The sequence below is a fragment of the Syzygium oleosum genome, unplaced genomic scaffold (assembly GCF_021117445.2).
Source record: "Syzygium oleosum isolate NSW1041296 unplaced genomic scaffold, Sole_v2.1 Sole_v2.18, whole genome shotgun sequence".
Lineage (NCBI taxonomy): Eukaryota > Viridiplantae > Streptophyta > Magnoliopsida > Myrtales > Myrtaceae > Syzygium > Syzygium oleosum.
Window position 1 is genome coordinate 4,820,179 of NW_026607502.1, and position 17,080 is coordinate 4,837,258.

Genomic DNA, 17,080 nt, shown 5'->3' on the forward strand with positions numbered 1-17,080 from the left:
CTAATCTTGTAATTTTAGGAAGAAAAATAAATTCTCTCTCTCTCTCTCTCTCTCTCTCTCTCTCTCTCTCTCTCTCTCTCTCTCTCTCTCTCTCTCTCTCTCTCTCTCTCTCGAGGCCAATTGGAGGTGATCAACCTCATATCTACCATTAATTGTTAGCGCGGCACGCCATCACATGACGCATTTATCGCGATTCTTACTGTCACGGTCCTTATATAAAGATTTCCATCCCTTCCCCCACCCCCACCCCCACCACCCTCAACTCGGGGCTTATTTTACATACGAATCACAACAACTCCTAATCAATATTGCAAGGCTCGACATCATAACTATAACTAAATATGGACCATCGAAAAATAGGGGTTCGTGTAATTAAAGACCGGTCGAACTGAAAAACTGAACACCAGTTACAAAAAAAAAGAAAAAGGGAATCCTGAAAATTATTACGAAGGGGGGCTGAAAGGAGATTTTTCCCAAACATCAAATTGATCACGCCGCCCTATGATGGATCTTTTATCATTCCGACAAAGGATGAAAAGTGTGCCAAGGGGGCTGCCTGTCGACTCTCGGAAAGTACAGCACAGCACAGCACGAACACGGTCATCGCAAGATACTTAAAACAAAACATAGAAAAAACGACAAAAAGAAAAAGCGGAAAGGTGGGCGTAACCTGCGAAAAACACGTTGCGCACGTGCTGAATCGAACCCTAGGTCTCGTCTCACCGCCTTCGATCCAACTGGCGTGTCCCTCTCTCTCTCTCTCTCTCTCTCTCTCTCTCTCGTTTTCCTTTCCTTGCTTTCTTGTGTGCTGTCCGTGGGAAATGCGTTTCTTCGTATATGGTGACAGAAAGAGAGAGAGAGAGGCGACTGAAACTCGTGACGAATAAAAGGGACAGCAGAAGAGACCGGTTTGTATTTAAACCCAAACCCATCATTAAAACCCAAGAATAAGAGCAGAAGACTCGTCTGAATTACAGCAGCAAATCTCCATCTCCAAAACCTTTCGAGCTCTCGATCAGTTTCTTGCGCCGACGTACTCGATCCGGGCGTGTTCCGAATACCATTGTCACCGTCGTCATGAAGAGGAGCTTCGATCTCGAGCTCCGGCTCCAGCCGTATTCCGTCTCTGATTTCCTGGCTTCGTCGTCGTCGGTGTCGTCGGCGGAGTCTGCCGAGTGCTCACGCGAAGAGCAGCGGAAGCTGACCGTATTCTACGATGGCAAAGTCTCTGCCTCCACCGTTACTGAACTGCAGGTAAGCTCTTTGCTTCTTTCCTTCTTAAGATCATGTTCCCTTTTCTTTGTTCCTCGTTTCTCTAAGGGACAGAATAGTTTGATGTGTCTGAATCCTTTCTTGATGGAGAGAGTTTCCAATAATCATATTGCAATCTAGAGTAGACATAAGAGAGAGTTGCTGAGTTGCTTACAGAAGCATACGATCTCATTCATTTTCGAAGCTTCAATTCGCTTGAAAGTGCTTCGCTTCCATCTCCACCTTTGGTGACGGGTAAACACGAGAAACAAAATTAGGTTTTGGGTCTGATTGTCTACAATCTTTTCTCGCTTTTTCACCTTCCCTTCAAAAGATTTGAAGCATGTGGAAATTTCGAAAACTATGAAATATTACAAAAAATCTTCCAATTCAATATTCACGTATTTAAAAATATTTTTTAGTTTTTTCGTTAAATTAAATTAAATTGCGCGAGCTGCAAGATTAAAACAAGAATCGCTCCAAGTGGGCATTTATATTTTGTGCTCAACAAGTATTATTAGGACAATCAGAACTAAAATTCTTGTATTAGATTGGGTTTTCGGGAAAATTGGAGGAGATTTTCTTTTAATTTTGTTCTCTTTTTTTGGTTAATTACTTAATGTCAATGAGTTAGGAGGTGGGCAGGAAACCAGGAGGAAGTAGCGTGTACTTTGACTCCTGATTCTAACAAAAGACTCGTGGCTTCTGCTGTAGCAGTCATCAACGTTGACTTGCATCTTCATCGGACTTTCTCCCTAACATTTTTTAATGTAATTAGCCACGTGATCCCATCCCAACACCTCCCCCACATCGTTTCCTCGCAAGTTTGGTGGGTCTTAAAGTATCTTTCAATCGACAACATTTATAGAACGATTGATCGTTGTTAGAAATGGAAAATTCTAATTTATAAGATTCACTCATTTGAAAAATGACCCGACAAGATTTTAATTATAGAATATTAGGTATACCCGTCCCGGTTGCGAAAACACGCCCATCTTCCCATTTTCACATTACTTTGCAAATCATTCAAAAAAATTAAACTCCAATTCCTCTAAAATTACGAAATAAATCTGCATCTGAGATGACCGAATTAGGGGAACTCGATCAAAATTATTCTCTTGAATTCTTTACCATGCATTTTCTTATTCTTATGGCATGAACTGTCATTTCACTCAATTATTTTCATCAATTGTTTAAGTTTTCACCTTAGCTGATATGTTTCGTTAATCCTCTGATTTTCTCAGGCCAAAGCAATAATTCTGCTTGCCAATAGAGAGATGGAGGAGAGAAGCAGCAAGACTCCAACAGGGTCGGAGCCCTCGACGCCGAGCTTGCGGTCTCAGCCCTCAACGCCAAGCTTGCGATCTCAGCCCTCGACACCGAGTCCGCAGGCTCAGGTCTACAATTCCACAGGCCTCTCCATGAAGAGGTCTCTGCAGAGATTCCTCCAGAAGCGGCAGCATCGGATCCAAGCCACTTCTCCTTATCATCATCAGTATTAGTTTTTAATTTGATTAGTTCAGTTTTTTTGAGAGATTTCGTGCCATTCGGATGTTGTTGGGGCTTCTTGGAAAAGATATGTTCTTGATTGACTGACTTGAATATGGTGTAAAAAGGTTGCAATTCAGATGTGTCATGTGGCTCATGATTGAAGTTCCTTGTTGGCTCCTGATGATCCGGACGGATACTTTCGTTTGGTTTTTGGGATTTTATTATGGATCGGTAAGAGCTATAGCTGCAGATTTGGATGTAAACCAATTTCGAGAAACTAAGATTTCGTGCATTAGCTAAATTTTTGCCACGATTTTATCGTATTATGGATATGGTCATTTGTCAAGAATCCAACATTACTTGTAAAAAGGAAAAAGGGACACTAGAAGTGCCATAACTTATGTACGCGCTCACTTCGATGGTAAAACTTTTCGAGTGATTACTTAAATGCCAATTTTGTAAATAAATAAAAAAAAAAGAAAGATCACTTCAGTACCATCGTCAACTGGATAAACACAAGAAACAAAATTAGGTTTTGTTTCAATTGGATTAATAACGTTGTAGTGCGCGAAGGATTCAAAATGTATTTTTCGTGTCCGTACTTTTCGGAAAGTGATTCCATTAGGGTTAAATTAACGAATATTTGCTCTAGGGCTGATTATTTAGAGCGTCAATGAAACATATATCGCCACATTGTTTGTTAATGGAGATTAATTTGCTCTGAGTTTGCGTATCGCATAGGCAATAGGTTAAAAATTTGCTGAGTTGAGTTTCGCGTGGCATTTGATAACTTTACGGAACATTTTAGTCGGTTCAAACTATTTTTCAGACTTGTCCATGCTTAGAACGGACATTAATTTCCTCGTTTATATACTGGTTTACCGGATATCTTGGTATTTTATCAAAATATCAACTTTAGAACAATAAAGTTAGGACATTTGTCACCTTCTAATTCGATCACCTCTCATTCAACTTCAACCTAGTGATTTTAACCTAATATTATCATTGCTTTTAATCTTGGTTAAACATTCTTATCCCCTGTAATTCAAGGAGGTCTTCTAAATACATTCCCCTGGGTCATGTAACTCCATGAAAAAATGTTTCAAAGTCTTCAACTTCTCTATCTCGATTTTTACTGACCGATCTTCCAAGAAAAAACAAGGGTCTCACGTTGGTATTTCTAAAGCTTATAGTTTGATGGACTTCCTCTTCATCTTATCAAACTAGCTATGTTGCTTAAAAAGATTGAGAGTTGTTAATTTATGTTTTTGATTATTTTGCTTTGAAGTTAATTAAAGCTTTAATTTGCTCAAATCTTTTTTAGGTAAGTGAAAACTCTAGGGGTTAAGTTAGATTGATCTATTTGGTACTCTTGACTAGGTTGTTTGATGGTTGAAGATTTTAGTTTGAATTTTGATGTTTAGTGTGAGAAAGTTTGATAGATTGTATGTGGAATCGTTGGGTTCATTGGACTTGAATCGAGGAGCCTCTCTCTCCATGCCGAGTTTGTGATTAATCGATGGAAGAACTACATTTGGCAAATCATCAAAAGATTTAAGACCAAATTGGTATAATTAAAAATTTTAGGACTAAATCGGTATAATTGAAAGGTTTATGACTAAATTGGCATAATTTAAAGGTTTATGATTAAATTGCCGTCCGTATGATAGATTTAGGACTTTTTGGAAAAATTTCCTAATCCTTGAGTGTTTTCTAACCCTGTAATAAACCCAAAATAAACACACAAATATTATCTCATAATTTCTCGTAGAGAACTCACTCAAAAAACTTGCAGAGAGACACTTTTTTTGTTTTGCTCTAGTGTGTAATCACCAACTAGAATTCCATCCCCTATGTGTACATAATACTTGTATCCAAAATAGGATACAGTTTTAGGAAACTTGCTCAAACTAGAAACCACGGAAAGTACGAAACTTACTTAAATTAGAAAATCTATTTTGATCGGGTGTTCCTTACGGCTCAATTACCCATAAAAAAAAATTAAAAGTTTGCAAGAAACTAATAAGTTAGAAGTTCGACACCAGAATCTCAATGTTCAAAGAGTGTATCGTTAAGGACGATTTCAGACGATCGAACATGAAAAGTATACTAGAATGATAGAATCCCTTAAACAATTCATAATACACTTCAACCAAGGAAAGAGATTGCCTTATTTGAATGCTATTAATAGTAAGAAGTTGGGCGCAATTGTTTGGTTAACTTTAGTACGTACATGACACATTTATTCTTTTGATTGGTTATTATTCCGAGTCCGTAGAAGGATATAAATAAGGGTTAATACCACAAAAAACCCCAAATGGGTATACCTATTACAAATTTACTCCAAACTAATTTTTTAACCAACAAAAATCCCAAATAGGTACATCTATAATAAATTTACCCTCCGTTAATTTCCGTTAAATTTTACCGTCAAATTGCTGAGTTGGATGATACGTGGCAATTGATGGGTGTATCAATTTAGGGTTTTATCCCTCTATTTATCACATATTTACCAATTAATAATTTTTTGTGGTATTAATCTAATTTAATAGAGGGTAAATTTGTCACAACTGTACCAGTTTGGAGATTTTTGTGGTAAAAAATTAATTTTGGGTAAATTTATCACAAGTGTATCAATTTGAAATTTTTTGTGGTCAAAAAACTAGTTTTTAGTAAATTTGTCACAGGTGTACCGGTTTGGGGTTTTCTGTGGTATTAACCCTATAACTAATGCATTTTATTACTGATGGAATTAAGAAAATCAACTTACCCATGAATTAAGACATATAAACTCTCTTGATTATGTTGAACCTCATAAGATCTTAAATGCTAAGAGGTGAATTAAATAATTAGCTAAGAAGAATCAATTTTCAAAGATTTGGTCCAATTAGGGAGGCATGAATCCAAATTTCCGTAAAACAAGAATAATTGTCTCTCATTTAATAAAATGTACCATTATGATTCACAATGGGCTCTATCGAAATAAATGTGAGTATGAAATTATATTTTAAAATTGTTTATCATATAGATAAATGGGTAACAAGAGGCCACGCGTGTACTATGTAGTGGTCCACGAAAAGACAAGCAAATGAGAATTGCATGTCCATCGAGGAGGAATATCGTTCATATACAAAAGCTGGCCGACTACAAAAACAATATGAATGCGCATCACGTTGGTACATAACCATTTATTTAATTTTGACTATGGTGTTGCTAATAAATTTGATATTGTTTGCTTTTTCGTTTATTTCTCTTAGGATTCTCCCTCTAACGCAGAAGTTGAGATGTCGACCTAAGGTATGAAATGTGCGAATTGATTGAAGTGGAGAGATATAGCCCAGATCTTTTATCAACAATAATTGCGATATTATGTCAGGTAACCTATTATAACAAGAATCTAATCCTAATGGATCCATAATGTGTATCAAACATTTTTATTTGTTTCGATATTATAATTTAAGGGCGTGAGCGTAGAGATCCGATTACCTAGAAGCCTATGAAAGATGTTAGCCCCGTGGGTTGATTAAGTCTATGCTAGAGATAGGCAGGACACGAGCAATCCGTGTCCCGCGGTGCCTGGTCCCTAGAATGGGGCAATTTTTCTCTTTAAAAATGTCCCGTTTCTATATTTTTTAAAAAATATATTTACTATGCATATTTAGTTAATTTAATATAGATGATCAATTAAAAACGATATATTCAAACATACATTATTAGTTAAATAATTAGATTGTAATTAGACATAAAATCTTAAAATATGGATATTGGGATATATATAGATTTAATCTATATATATATATATATATATATATATATATATATATATATCACTCATGATTTATCCATTTAAAATATAAATATATTGTTAACTTTATATTGTGAGTGGTAGACATCTAGACATTTGCAAGTTTTTTTTTTCGTGATTTATTACTTAAATATATGGCAAAAAGAGGAATATACATGCACCGATTTCAAAATTTTGCTTAAAGTTTGACCTCTCGCTAGGCGACGCCCTGCGAGCAGCGTTGCCCAACGCAAGATGCCTCACCCAACCAGCCTCCCTCGCGGCAGGGTGGGGATAAGGATCACCAATTCCTAGTTAGATCCATTTAACATGTGCAGATGATCTTGATCATGAGCAGTTTGCACATCGGTTAACCTCCTGTTTTTTGCACTGCAAATCCCCCCGACATCTCCCACCAACGACACCAGTCCTCAAGGTTATCTAGAACATCAATCGATGGATCTCAATGTGAAACTTTTAGTTGTGTTGTTCCTTATGAATGAGTGTGAAAAAGACAGAATTAGGACTTTCTTGGCAGCCCCACTCAAAAGTTCCACTAAATGTACTGCCACATGCCAAAGCTGAACGTCCAAAATAGTGAAGAAATCGTGCCACAATATGTCAGACGTCACAATTTGAAATGGAAACTTCAACATGGACTTTTTCAAATGGGAAACTTCGAGCATGGTTCCAGCCACCCAACCCCCCCATCGATCTTGAACGATGTGGAGAAAGAAAGAAATCCTTACAATCTCATTCCATGTGTTTTAAATGTTGGCTGATAATGTAAACATCAAGAATCGAGTCTCTTCCGATGATGTGACTTGGTTTTTAAACATTGGTCCATTTGCAAATGACTAGCCAAAGCTTAGTCAATGTGGCTTTTCACACTTGCTTTTTTCATTTTCGTCTTAGCTTTTAATGTTGAGCACCTCAAAGTATGTAGCATCCCGATATCTTTTCATAAGCACTCTCTTGAAAATAAAAGCGATCACATAACATGTTAGAAAGTCCAATTCAAAAATTTAAACTGATAGGTGAATGGAGATCACATAAATATAAAAAGCATATAATACCCGTTGTGAAGCGATGTTGGACAATATTTCAACAGGCACAAAGTGAAGGACAAGAAGGATGATCCGTGTTGATGGACAAGTCTAAGTGAACAAAATGAGGGAGTACGCTTTTAAAATAATTTTTATTTGTCGAATTTGTTGAGGTGATCGAAGTTTGGTCCAAACACCATCTAACGCCTATACCAAAAAAAAATTATCACTCTCTCATGCCATGTGGCAAATTTAGAATGGACCACGTATTTGGCTTTGTCCTTCTAAAGATGCCACCTCAACACATACACACGTAGAGACAAAAAGGGGAAAAACCGTATTATGTTTGTTTATTAACTTCAACTATAGTAACTTGAAAATTAATTAGAAAAGGATTTAACCATGAGAATACGCATATTTAGACAAAAGGAAAGTAGAAAAAAGAAACACATAAAAGAACACTCCAATGTGAGTATTAATTTCCTCTATACTACTAAACAATTCCGGAAAATCCACATGAAGTTCAAATTTAAGAAAATCTAGAGAAATGCATCTTTGGAAAAAATTAGATCGATTGTATCATTGTGATTGTAAAAAAAAAATATAGAGAAAAAACATGCTAAAACCACCCTAATTAGATATTAGTTTCAATTATACTAACTAAAAAGTTCTGAAAAAAATTATATGAATAATAGCAAATAAGAGAGAAAATTATTCGAGAATGACACAATGATACCCATGCAGAGACTAAAGAAAAAAAAATTCAAAAAAGTATGGTATTACTTTATTTAAGCCTACTTATAGCAGGAAAATATATATTTTTTTGGGTCAAACAGGAAAAATAGTTGAGCTAGTATGGATTAAGCCCTAAAGTAGGTTTAAATACATTTAGATGCGTTCAATTAGTTTAGTTATGATGGTTATTCAAGTAAAAATTTATGTAAGACGAATGTGTAAATGTGCTATATAAGTGATCACTTCTAATTAACCTAATCATGTTGGATTAAGTAGAAAAAGTAATTATCTTGATTTGATGCAACACAATTATGAAAAAAGAAACATGAATTACCAGACCTTAGTATATTTCACAGAGCCTGGACCAAATTTATGCTTAAGGACACTGATATAAAACCTTGTTTATGGGCTTGGATTAGTGCCCAATAATGGGAAAAATGTTGAGTTTCTCAATTGACAGTGTAGATCAAAAGCACTGAGTTGCCAAAGAGACAACAAATGCATCTGTCAAATTCCCAACAACTGCAACACAACATTGCCTCAGAGCAGCAACTTGAGATGCTGATCTTTGTGCCCAGTCCAATCCGGCTACAAGACCCCGAGCATCGCCGTTTTACAATCTTGGAGTGATGCGCGGAGCGTCCCAATCTGTGACGATGTGGTCTCGCGCGATCTCCTTCAACGAGCGGCACCCGCTTAGCGCCATGGTCAGCTCGAACTCATCGCGAAGCATTTGAAGCACTTTCCTCACGCCCGCTTCGCCTTCGGCCGCGAGCGAGAAAAGTACTGGCCTTCCGATCTGGAGATCAAATCGAGGATCGCATTACTAAGATAAGGCAGGCACATCCGCGTTGGAAAAGTAACGTTTAGACATATAGGAAACCAAAACTATGGATTTACTTTCAGGACAATTTCCTAAATCAAGTTCCAATGAGTAGTGTAGTCACTGTGCCATAGAGTATAAATGCTCCAGAGTCGCTTTACGATTCAGTACTTACAAATATGCCGGATGCTCCGAAAGCCAGTGCTTTGAAAACATCCGTTCCGCGACGGACACCACCATCCAGGAATACAGGAACCCTGCCTTGAGCGGCTCTCACAACCTGTAAATGCAGACTTGATTAAGGGTAATAAAAATAACCCTTAAGAGACTTGAAATGTACAAGCAATCCACGGATAGAGGAGTTGAACATAAGGACTATGCTTGAGATTTGTGTCAAAACTGCAGGATTCAAAAATCTAATACGAAATCTTCAGAAGAAAGGACAATATTTTCATATCGATAGCTCAGCGACCAGCGGTGGTATAGATATTAGGAAAGGCTTAAAAGTTGTGTGGAGTACTCTAGGAATTACAGTACTGAAAATGATCAAACAGAGAGGTAGAGAGAAGCCGATACCTCTTCCAGAGCCATGATTGTTGCAGGGACGTAATCGAGTTGTCGGGCTCCGTGATTAGAAACTATGATCCCGGCAGCTCCGCATTCTATAGCTAGCCTAGCTGTGATTGAAACCAAAGGGCAATTTCAGAGACAAGTACAAGAATATATAATGCTTAATCCACACAACATGTAGAATTGGCAACTTGGTGATTTAAAATTCGCTGTCCACTTACTATCTTCCGCTGTTAGCACACCCTTGACTAGAATTGGCAACTTGGTGATTGTTTGCAGCCACTTGACATCCTGCACCAGCAAAATCAGTACTAGTTCAGCTAAATATTAGTCAGCTGACAGTCTGATACAAAAAGTTAGTGGTGCGACCTTCCAGCTGAGAGACCGGTCAATTTGTCCGGCAACATAAGACGCCAATCCAGAGTCGTTGGTCTGAAAAGTAAGCAAAACAACGAACTCAGTCATACTCTCACATGGACAAAAACGAAACCAACACTAAGCTGAGAAAAGCAAAGGCAATCAACCCAAAGACCCAAGCGTAACTCAAAGGCAGAGTGAAGATATGTAAAACAAATGGCAAATTTGCACACCCGGTGTATAGATGAGTTAAAACAAAGATCTAATCCCCACCTTATCCATCTTGCCAAGATCCAATCCCTCAAAGTTCTTCAATGTCAGGAAAGGTGGCAGTGTGAACCTGCAGAGCATAGTATGTCGATCAAAGCCATTGTATACGATTATTGGAATAGATAATGATTGCACATCTAAATCTTTTTCCCTTACTCAGCTAAGTAACCCTTTTGCACAACTGATCATCTTCTAACAGATGCTCACCTATTCTTGATATCGGCTTCCCTGCGCCCCAGCCTTGGAGTATCGACAGTCAGGACAATAGCTGTAAAACCAGCCCTTTCAGCTCTTCTTACAAGCTGTGCAACGATGTTCCTGTCCTTGTACACCTACTTATATGCAATCATTGAAGAAAAGGAAACCAGCAAGTTCCATTAATCGTGATATCATTATATTAATTATTATTGCATTCTCACACTTCACTAGTAGCTAGAAATATTTTGAAAATATGGAAATTATTGGAAATTCATTCTTCACAAAGTTCATACACTTATAGGTAACTTCATACTAAGTGCTTGAAGAATGAATGGTGAAAAAAGACAATCAAGAAATACATGTACATGCATCTTAAGAAAAAAGTGAATAAGGTGACCGATTAAACTACTGGAACAACATGCACTAGTATGATTAGGCATTTTGCAGATCAGTAGATAATGAATGATTCGCCTGAAAATAAGCAGATTATCAGGAGGATAAGAGCAAGAGCAGCTACTTATACGGAAGCTCAAAATCAAGGATGCAAATACAATTATTAGAAAATCAGTCGTTCAAACTCACATAGAGCTGGAAAAATCGGATGCCTGGCCCCGTTGAGGCAACCTCTTCAACACTTGAAGTAGCCAAAGAGGACAAAGTCTGAAACCATGAAAATGATTATGTGAGGGGCAGACCATTGAAGTTGAATTTTATGGAGAAAAATTCATCGGCCAGGAGCCAACACCGTGTATCTATTGTGTTCTTGGCGTTAAAACGGATGCATCTAAGAGAACAAACAAGAAGCATTTCCTTTTTCTGAAGAAATACTAACCATAATTGTTCCTGCTGCTGAGGCTGCTCTTGCTGTTGCATACTCTCCTGCAAAAAATATCGGTTTCTTATAGCAAAACAGAAGTGCATTTTCTTTCACTGAGTCTACAAATAATCAACTAGAAAAACTTATGCCAATTTAACGTCACGGCATATATTTTCTGTCAAGTTAAATTGCGGAAGGCAACTGGCTTGATATCCAGGAAGCTGAGAAGAAGAGTCCTTTTTACATAGAATTCCACCAGAATAACAAACTTTGCATTAAGGCTACTAGAATAACACATACAAAGTTCTCTACAATGCAGATTTTAGCTCCTCTTGGAGGGCAATTAGATGCAATGACAGAGTAGTTAACTTTAGAGCACTTCGAATGACCTCTATGGGTGTAAAAGTGATCATAGATATCTCCTAAACTCACCGAAATGCGTTTAGTCATCATCAATTGAAAATCCAGTGGGAACAACAGCATACCCCAGAGTGAAGTAGTTGGACACCAATTTTTCTGTATTACGACTGATTTCATTTGCCAAGTCCGCAAATAAAGTGAGTAATAATTTTCTAATTAACCGGGATCCAGAGTCAAATTCGTGTTGCCAATATTTATGTAAAGAGGCAAGTAGAACAACATGTATTGAAGCACAAGTCAATCTTTGAAAAGTAATGAGGTCATGAAAGGATACATTACCTTCAGGATGAGCCATTTTCTGCATGGCTGTTGGTGCAATCATGATCGGCATCGAAATCTTGAAACCCAGCACAGTTGTTGCCATGTCTATCTTGCTCACGTCAATGAGAATGCGAGGTCGGAACCTAACTCCAGTAAAAGAAAAATATGTTTATCGAAGAACCCCCAGAACTTATTACAAAAGCATAAAGCAAGCTAAAAATTTGATCCAGAGGAGCAAACAGTTTCTCAAAGCAGTGAGAGCAAATGAGAACACAAGGGCTCACAAGATCCTGGAAAATGCATTTCGGTTTTCCTGAAGAGTCCACTGGTCTTCTGCGCCCGACGCATAGTAGTCAAACACCATCTTTGGCAATTTCTGCCTCGCGATCTCCTCATATTCCATAACATTAGTGATCTCCATCTCGCTGAATTCAACTTATTGTATCTGCTTGCCCAGGAAGAGCCTCGGAATTAGTATATCTGTATCTTCCCTCTTTTTGCAAAATTATCATGCGCTTATGGTCAGCACTCAGTAGATCCGTAATCTTAAAAGGTTGAGTCTTACTCCACAAATATCTGCAGGATTGAGAGGGTGGAAAACAGGGTAATTGACATAAAATTTTCAAGAAGCTAGGACTATAGACTAAATCCTTACCGTCATTGTCCGGAATCATATTCACACAAGAATTTTCCGGGTGTGGTAAATAACTATCAATGATCACCAGGTACTAACGAAAGAGCACTAGCACAACTATGCAATACTCCTTTTTTATCTTTTCCACACAAAACTCACGAACAAGCACCGTTCTTGAATTTGATCATTTCAGGCAGATAGCCACCGCTTTCGGGTTTTGCCCAATTGAAAAAGCGACGATTGAACATGAACTCTAAGTTCTCCTGACATACCCATGTACTACAGACATAAAAGCAAACACCAAACTCAACTCATTCACAGAACACTTCACGTCATCAGAGACAACCCGGGACCAGGAACACAACCAAGCCAACGAGCGAAGCTAGGGTTGACGGCCCAAGAACACAAAATTTGAAACGATCTTGATTGAAAAAAGGAGCAACCGAAAGAAGCTGTCGCTTCCGGTGAAGCACCAGCACGCACCAAAGTGAAAGATTTGAACGAAGGAAAAATTTATCGTGGTCTAAAGAGCGAACCTTTAGCTTTGGTACTGCCTGAAATGGCCCTTGGAGGATTCAGCAATGATCAATCTCCCAGGACACACCGAGAGAGAGAGAGAGAGAGAGAGAGAGAGAAGAGAGAGTTCTAAGCTCTTACGTAGGCGGAGGGCGGAACAAGAAGAGTATGACAGAAACAAACAAGAAAGAAAGGACTAAAATAATAAAAAGACAAACGACAGACAAAACGTAGAGAGAGAGAGAGAGAGAGGAATGGATTGGCGCTATTCAAAGCCAAATCTGCTTCATGGAAGCGCGAGCCTCCCCCGTGACCTCTCTCTCATGTTTCACTTATCTTGAACTAATTATTTAAACGAATTAATACCGCGAAAAATCTGAATACATCTGTGATAATTTTACCTCGAATTAATTTTTTGATCATCAAAAACCCCAAACGGGTACATCTGTGACAAATTTATCCCGAACTATTTTTTTTACTACCAAAAACCTCATATTAGTACATTTGTGATAATTTTACCCCGAACTAATTTTTTAATCACCAAAAACTCGAAACTAGTACACATGTGATAATTTTACCCCGAACTAATTTTTTGACCACTAAAAACCCCAAACTGGTGCGTTTGTGATAAATTTACCTCCCGTTAATATCCGTTAAATTGGATTAATATCACGAAAAATCATAAATTGGTAAACTTGTGACAAACAGAGTGGTAAAATCCCAAATTGGTACACCCGTTAACTATCACATGTCATTAAACTTAGCAATTTGACAATAAAATTTAACGGAAACTAACATAAGGTAAATTTTTCACAAGTATACCAGTTTGGGGTTTTTTATGGTCAAAAAATTAGTTCGGGATAAAATTGTCACAGGTGTACTAGTTTGGGGTTTTCGGTAGTCAAAAAATTAGTTCGGGGTAAAATTATCACAGATGTACCAATTTGAGATTTTTTTTTTGTCAAAAAAATAGTTCACGGTAAATTTGTCACAGGTGTATCAATTTGGGATTTTTCGTAGTATTAACCCTTATTTAAACTAGAACAATCATGTCACAAATGATTTTTTTTTTTTTGAAAAAGCACAAAAAAGCATCAAAAACACATTTATCCAGAACTTTTTTATGATATCAAAAACCTCAAATTATATCTACAGTAACACGTTTAGCCTAATTTTTTTCATATGACATAAAAAATCAAAACTTGTACATATGTAACACATTTACCTTCCATCAATATTCTGTTTTTACATATTATTTGCATTTTGACATTCATATAGGCAGATTTTTAACGATTCTCATTGACAGAACTTTAAGAGAGGTAAATGCGTCACACAGGTACAAATTTAGGATTTTTGGTGTCACAGAAAAAAATTTTGTGATAAATGTGTCACAATGGACATGGTTTAGGATTTCTAGTGGCTCTTGCTTCTTCTTTTTTCCAAAATTTGAGGTTAATATGTAACAAATTGGATCTTTTTGTAATAGTTTTCATTATCAATCGCAAATTTGTCCCTTTTATAAGATGATGCGACCAAATGCAAAGTGAACATTTAAATAAATGAATCGTATGCAGTGTTTATACCTATCGATTTCTTAACTAATATTTGGTAGGCAGTGTTATAATATGGATTATTTATATTGAGTAAATGGATTTAGAATGGTAAAATCCAAAGTAATATAGATGTTGAATGGATTCACAACTTTCTTAGACTCAACCTGCCTCTCTGACTCTTTCTTCACTTTCTTGACCTCACTCGATCTCATGCTTACTTACTCTGCGCTCTCAACTTTGTCTATGAGTTTTCCTAGATTGAGTTAAATATAGAAGTGCTTTAGCAAGTCGGGTAGAGGTTGGGTAGGGTATGAGTTACTAGATTTGTATTGCATGTAAATTGATCAAAACGGGGTAAATGAGTCAATTTGAGTCGGATCATTTTCAACCTAACCAAGCCGTTTGACGGATCTAGCGCCAGTGCTCAATAACAATATATCACATTACTTGTTTTGACACACACACAAAAAATGCGAACTCTTAGGTTATTATGGACGAGTGGTAAAGCACAGCCGATATGAACAAAGTTTGGTCAAAACAGAAGTCATCAGTACACAAGACAATCAACTAAATATGAGCTTATCGATAGTGAAGAAATCAACAACACACAATGTGCGATTATTGACAAGAAACCAAAACTTAAGAAAAGCTCATCAATAGAGTCATCGACAGCAAACTATCTCATATGTTGGTTAAGTATTAAGACAATGTTATTCGTGGATAGAGTAGAGGCATGCCAACACACCAGTCGAAGATAGAGATAATGAACTGACACGAGCACATACATAACTATTGAGTGGTTATGTCAATATTATCAAAATCTATGACTTCTTTTTAGATAATATTTGCTAGATAATATGAGGTCGTATCTCGAATTTATAACCGTTTATCAATGATTGCATATAAGATTAGGAGGTTATTTATGAATTCTAAATATGCGTTTGGTTGTTTGGATTCTTAGTTTGGATAAAACTTGATAGGATAGGATATGAAATATAAGGGATTTGTTATATCCTATTTACTGTTTGGTGAATCGCAGTAATAAAATTAGATATTTTCATATCATACCATGTCCATTATTTGCTATGAACGTTATGTCAGTGTAAATGAAGTTAAGAATTGCACAAACGAAGATGACACAAATCTCTCACAACATTCTTACCTACTTCATTTTTATTTGCTTGTTTTTTTATTATTTTTCCCTCTCTTTTTTAATTATTTTCTTTTTTATTTATTTTTTCCCTTCCATCATTCTCTAACAAAATTTTATTAAATAGTAAAATATATTAATATACCTAAAATATGTAATAAATATAAATACTAAATGTATATATATATATATATGAAATTTATATCATAAGATAGAAACAAATTTGAATATATAAATAAAAATAAGAAGAAATAAAAAAATAAATTATAATTTCATATATATATATAAAAATATAACAATAAATAAAAACGAAATTATTGTTTTTTTTTGTTATTTTGAAATTTTTATATTAAAAATCAACTATTGTTTATATTCAAATATTATTTTAATTTTATTAATCTAACAAGTTTGTTATTAGAGAAAAATAACTTTTATATTATGGATATTAGAAATCCTATCCACATTTATCACACCTCTTCTATGGAATAATTTTATTCGGGCTATATCCCTCACATATATGACTTTATCCTGTCTTGGGCAAGCACCAAGTACAGGATAGGATAAATTTTGTCATATCTTAAATTTTATTCCGACCACCAAACATAGTCTAACTGTTTGTAGTAATCCTTGTAACTGTCTCTCACACAATCAAAAATAGCACCCGTGTTTATGTATTTTATCTTTAATTTCCTCATAATTTCACAGTACTAGCAACACTTTAATTACCCGCACTCATTTAAAATTTTTGCAACCTTTCGGTACCTCCATTTGTAATTGCCTTTACTTTCAAAGTCATTTATTTTCTTGTCCAAAATTAGCAAATGTCCCTTTCATAACCTTTGTTATTCAATTTGATCCATCCTTTTTAAAAGATATTTCGATTTTTTCGGTGAATAAACTTGATTACTCAAATTTTATAATCGGTCTCAATTTGCTCGGTTTTTCTCCATGAATAATTTGATCCTCCCATTTTAACTTCTTTTTAACACTCAAATTCCCTTAGATTTATATAACGGTGCAAATAAGTCCTTCCATTCACCACAATCCTAACACGGTAAAATTGCTAATCTTCGACAAAAAGACGCCATGAGGTGCTCTCGATTAAAAATAGGACGGTTGCTATATTACCTAAACAAATAGTAAGTTGTTTATAATTTTCTCAACAAAAGTAAGGTGTGCCGAAAAAATATTCTCCATATCAGTG

The 17,080-nt window shown here is 36.2% G+C and overlaps 2 protein-coding genes across 4 annotated transcripts; one reads left to right on the forward strand and one right to left on the reverse strand.

The window, feature by feature from the left end:
• The first annotated feature begins 877 nt into the window (after positions 1 to 877).
• LOC115693861 (protein TIFY 5A-like) lies at positions 878 to 3,043 on the forward strand. The gene is made up of 2 exons (XM_030620922.2): positions 878 to 1,254; positions 2,496 to 3,043. Exons 1-2 carry the CDS (start codon positions 1,078 to 1,080, stop codon positions 2,751 to 2,753), a joined length of 435 nt encoding a protein of 144 aa, XP_030476782.1. The 5' UTR covers positions 878 to 1,077; the 3' UTR covers positions 2,754 to 3,043.
• Positions 3,044 to 8,622: 5,579 nt separating this feature from the next.
• On the reverse strand, positions 8,623 to 13,356 carry LOC115693866 (glycolate oxidase 1). 3 transcript variants are annotated; one of them, XM_030620931.2, is made up of 12 exons: positions 13,194 to 13,356; positions 12,308 to 12,468; positions 12,042 to 12,166; positions 11,358 to 11,404; positions 11,108 to 11,185; positions 10,535 to 10,659; positions 10,331 to 10,397; positions 10,070 to 10,132; positions 9,922 to 9,991; positions 9,707 to 9,807; positions 9,306 to 9,410; positions 8,623 to 9,106 (listed from the first exon to the last, which is right to left on the reverse strand). In XM_030620931.2, the coding sequence occupies exons 2-12, from the start codon at positions 12,442 to 12,444 to the stop codon at positions 8,921 to 8,923; spliced, it is 1,104 nt and encodes a 367-aa protein (XP_030476791.1). In that variant the 5' UTR covers positions 12,445 to 12,468; positions 13,194 to 13,356; the 3' UTR covers positions 8,623 to 8,920. The 3 variants fall into 3 exon arrangements, with proteins under 3 accessions (XP_030476791.1, XP_056175546.1, XP_030476793.1); XM_056319571.1 differs by lacking the exon at positions 13,194 to 13,356 and adding an exon at positions 12,679 to 12,992; XM_030620933.2 differs by lacking the exon at positions 13,194 to 13,356 and having other exon boundaries at positions 12,304 to 12,419.
• Between the last annotated feature and the right edge of the window lie 3,724 nt (positions 13,357 to 17,080).

Coding starts and splice junctions, on each gene's coding strand:
- LOC115693861 (XM_030620922.2), top strand. CDS start 1,078: ATGAAGAGGAGCTTCGATCTCGAGCTCCGGCTCCAGCCGTATTCCGTC. Junction 1,255..2,495: donor CCACCGTTACTGAACTGCAG/GTAAGCTCTTTG, acceptor TGATTTTCTCAG/GCCAAAGCAATAATTCTGCT.
- LOC115693866 (XM_030620931.2), bottom strand. CDS start 12,444: ATGGAGATCACTAATGTTATGGAATATGAGGAGATCGCGAGGCAGAAA. Junction 9,992..10,069: donor ACCGGTCTCTCAGCTGGAAG/GTCGCACCACTA, acceptor TTGCTGGTGCAG/GATGTCAAGTGGCTGCAAAC. Junction 9,107..9,305: donor TCGGAGCATCCGGCATATTT/GTAAGTACTGAA, acceptor TTTGATCTCCAG/ATCGGAAGGCCAGTACTTTT.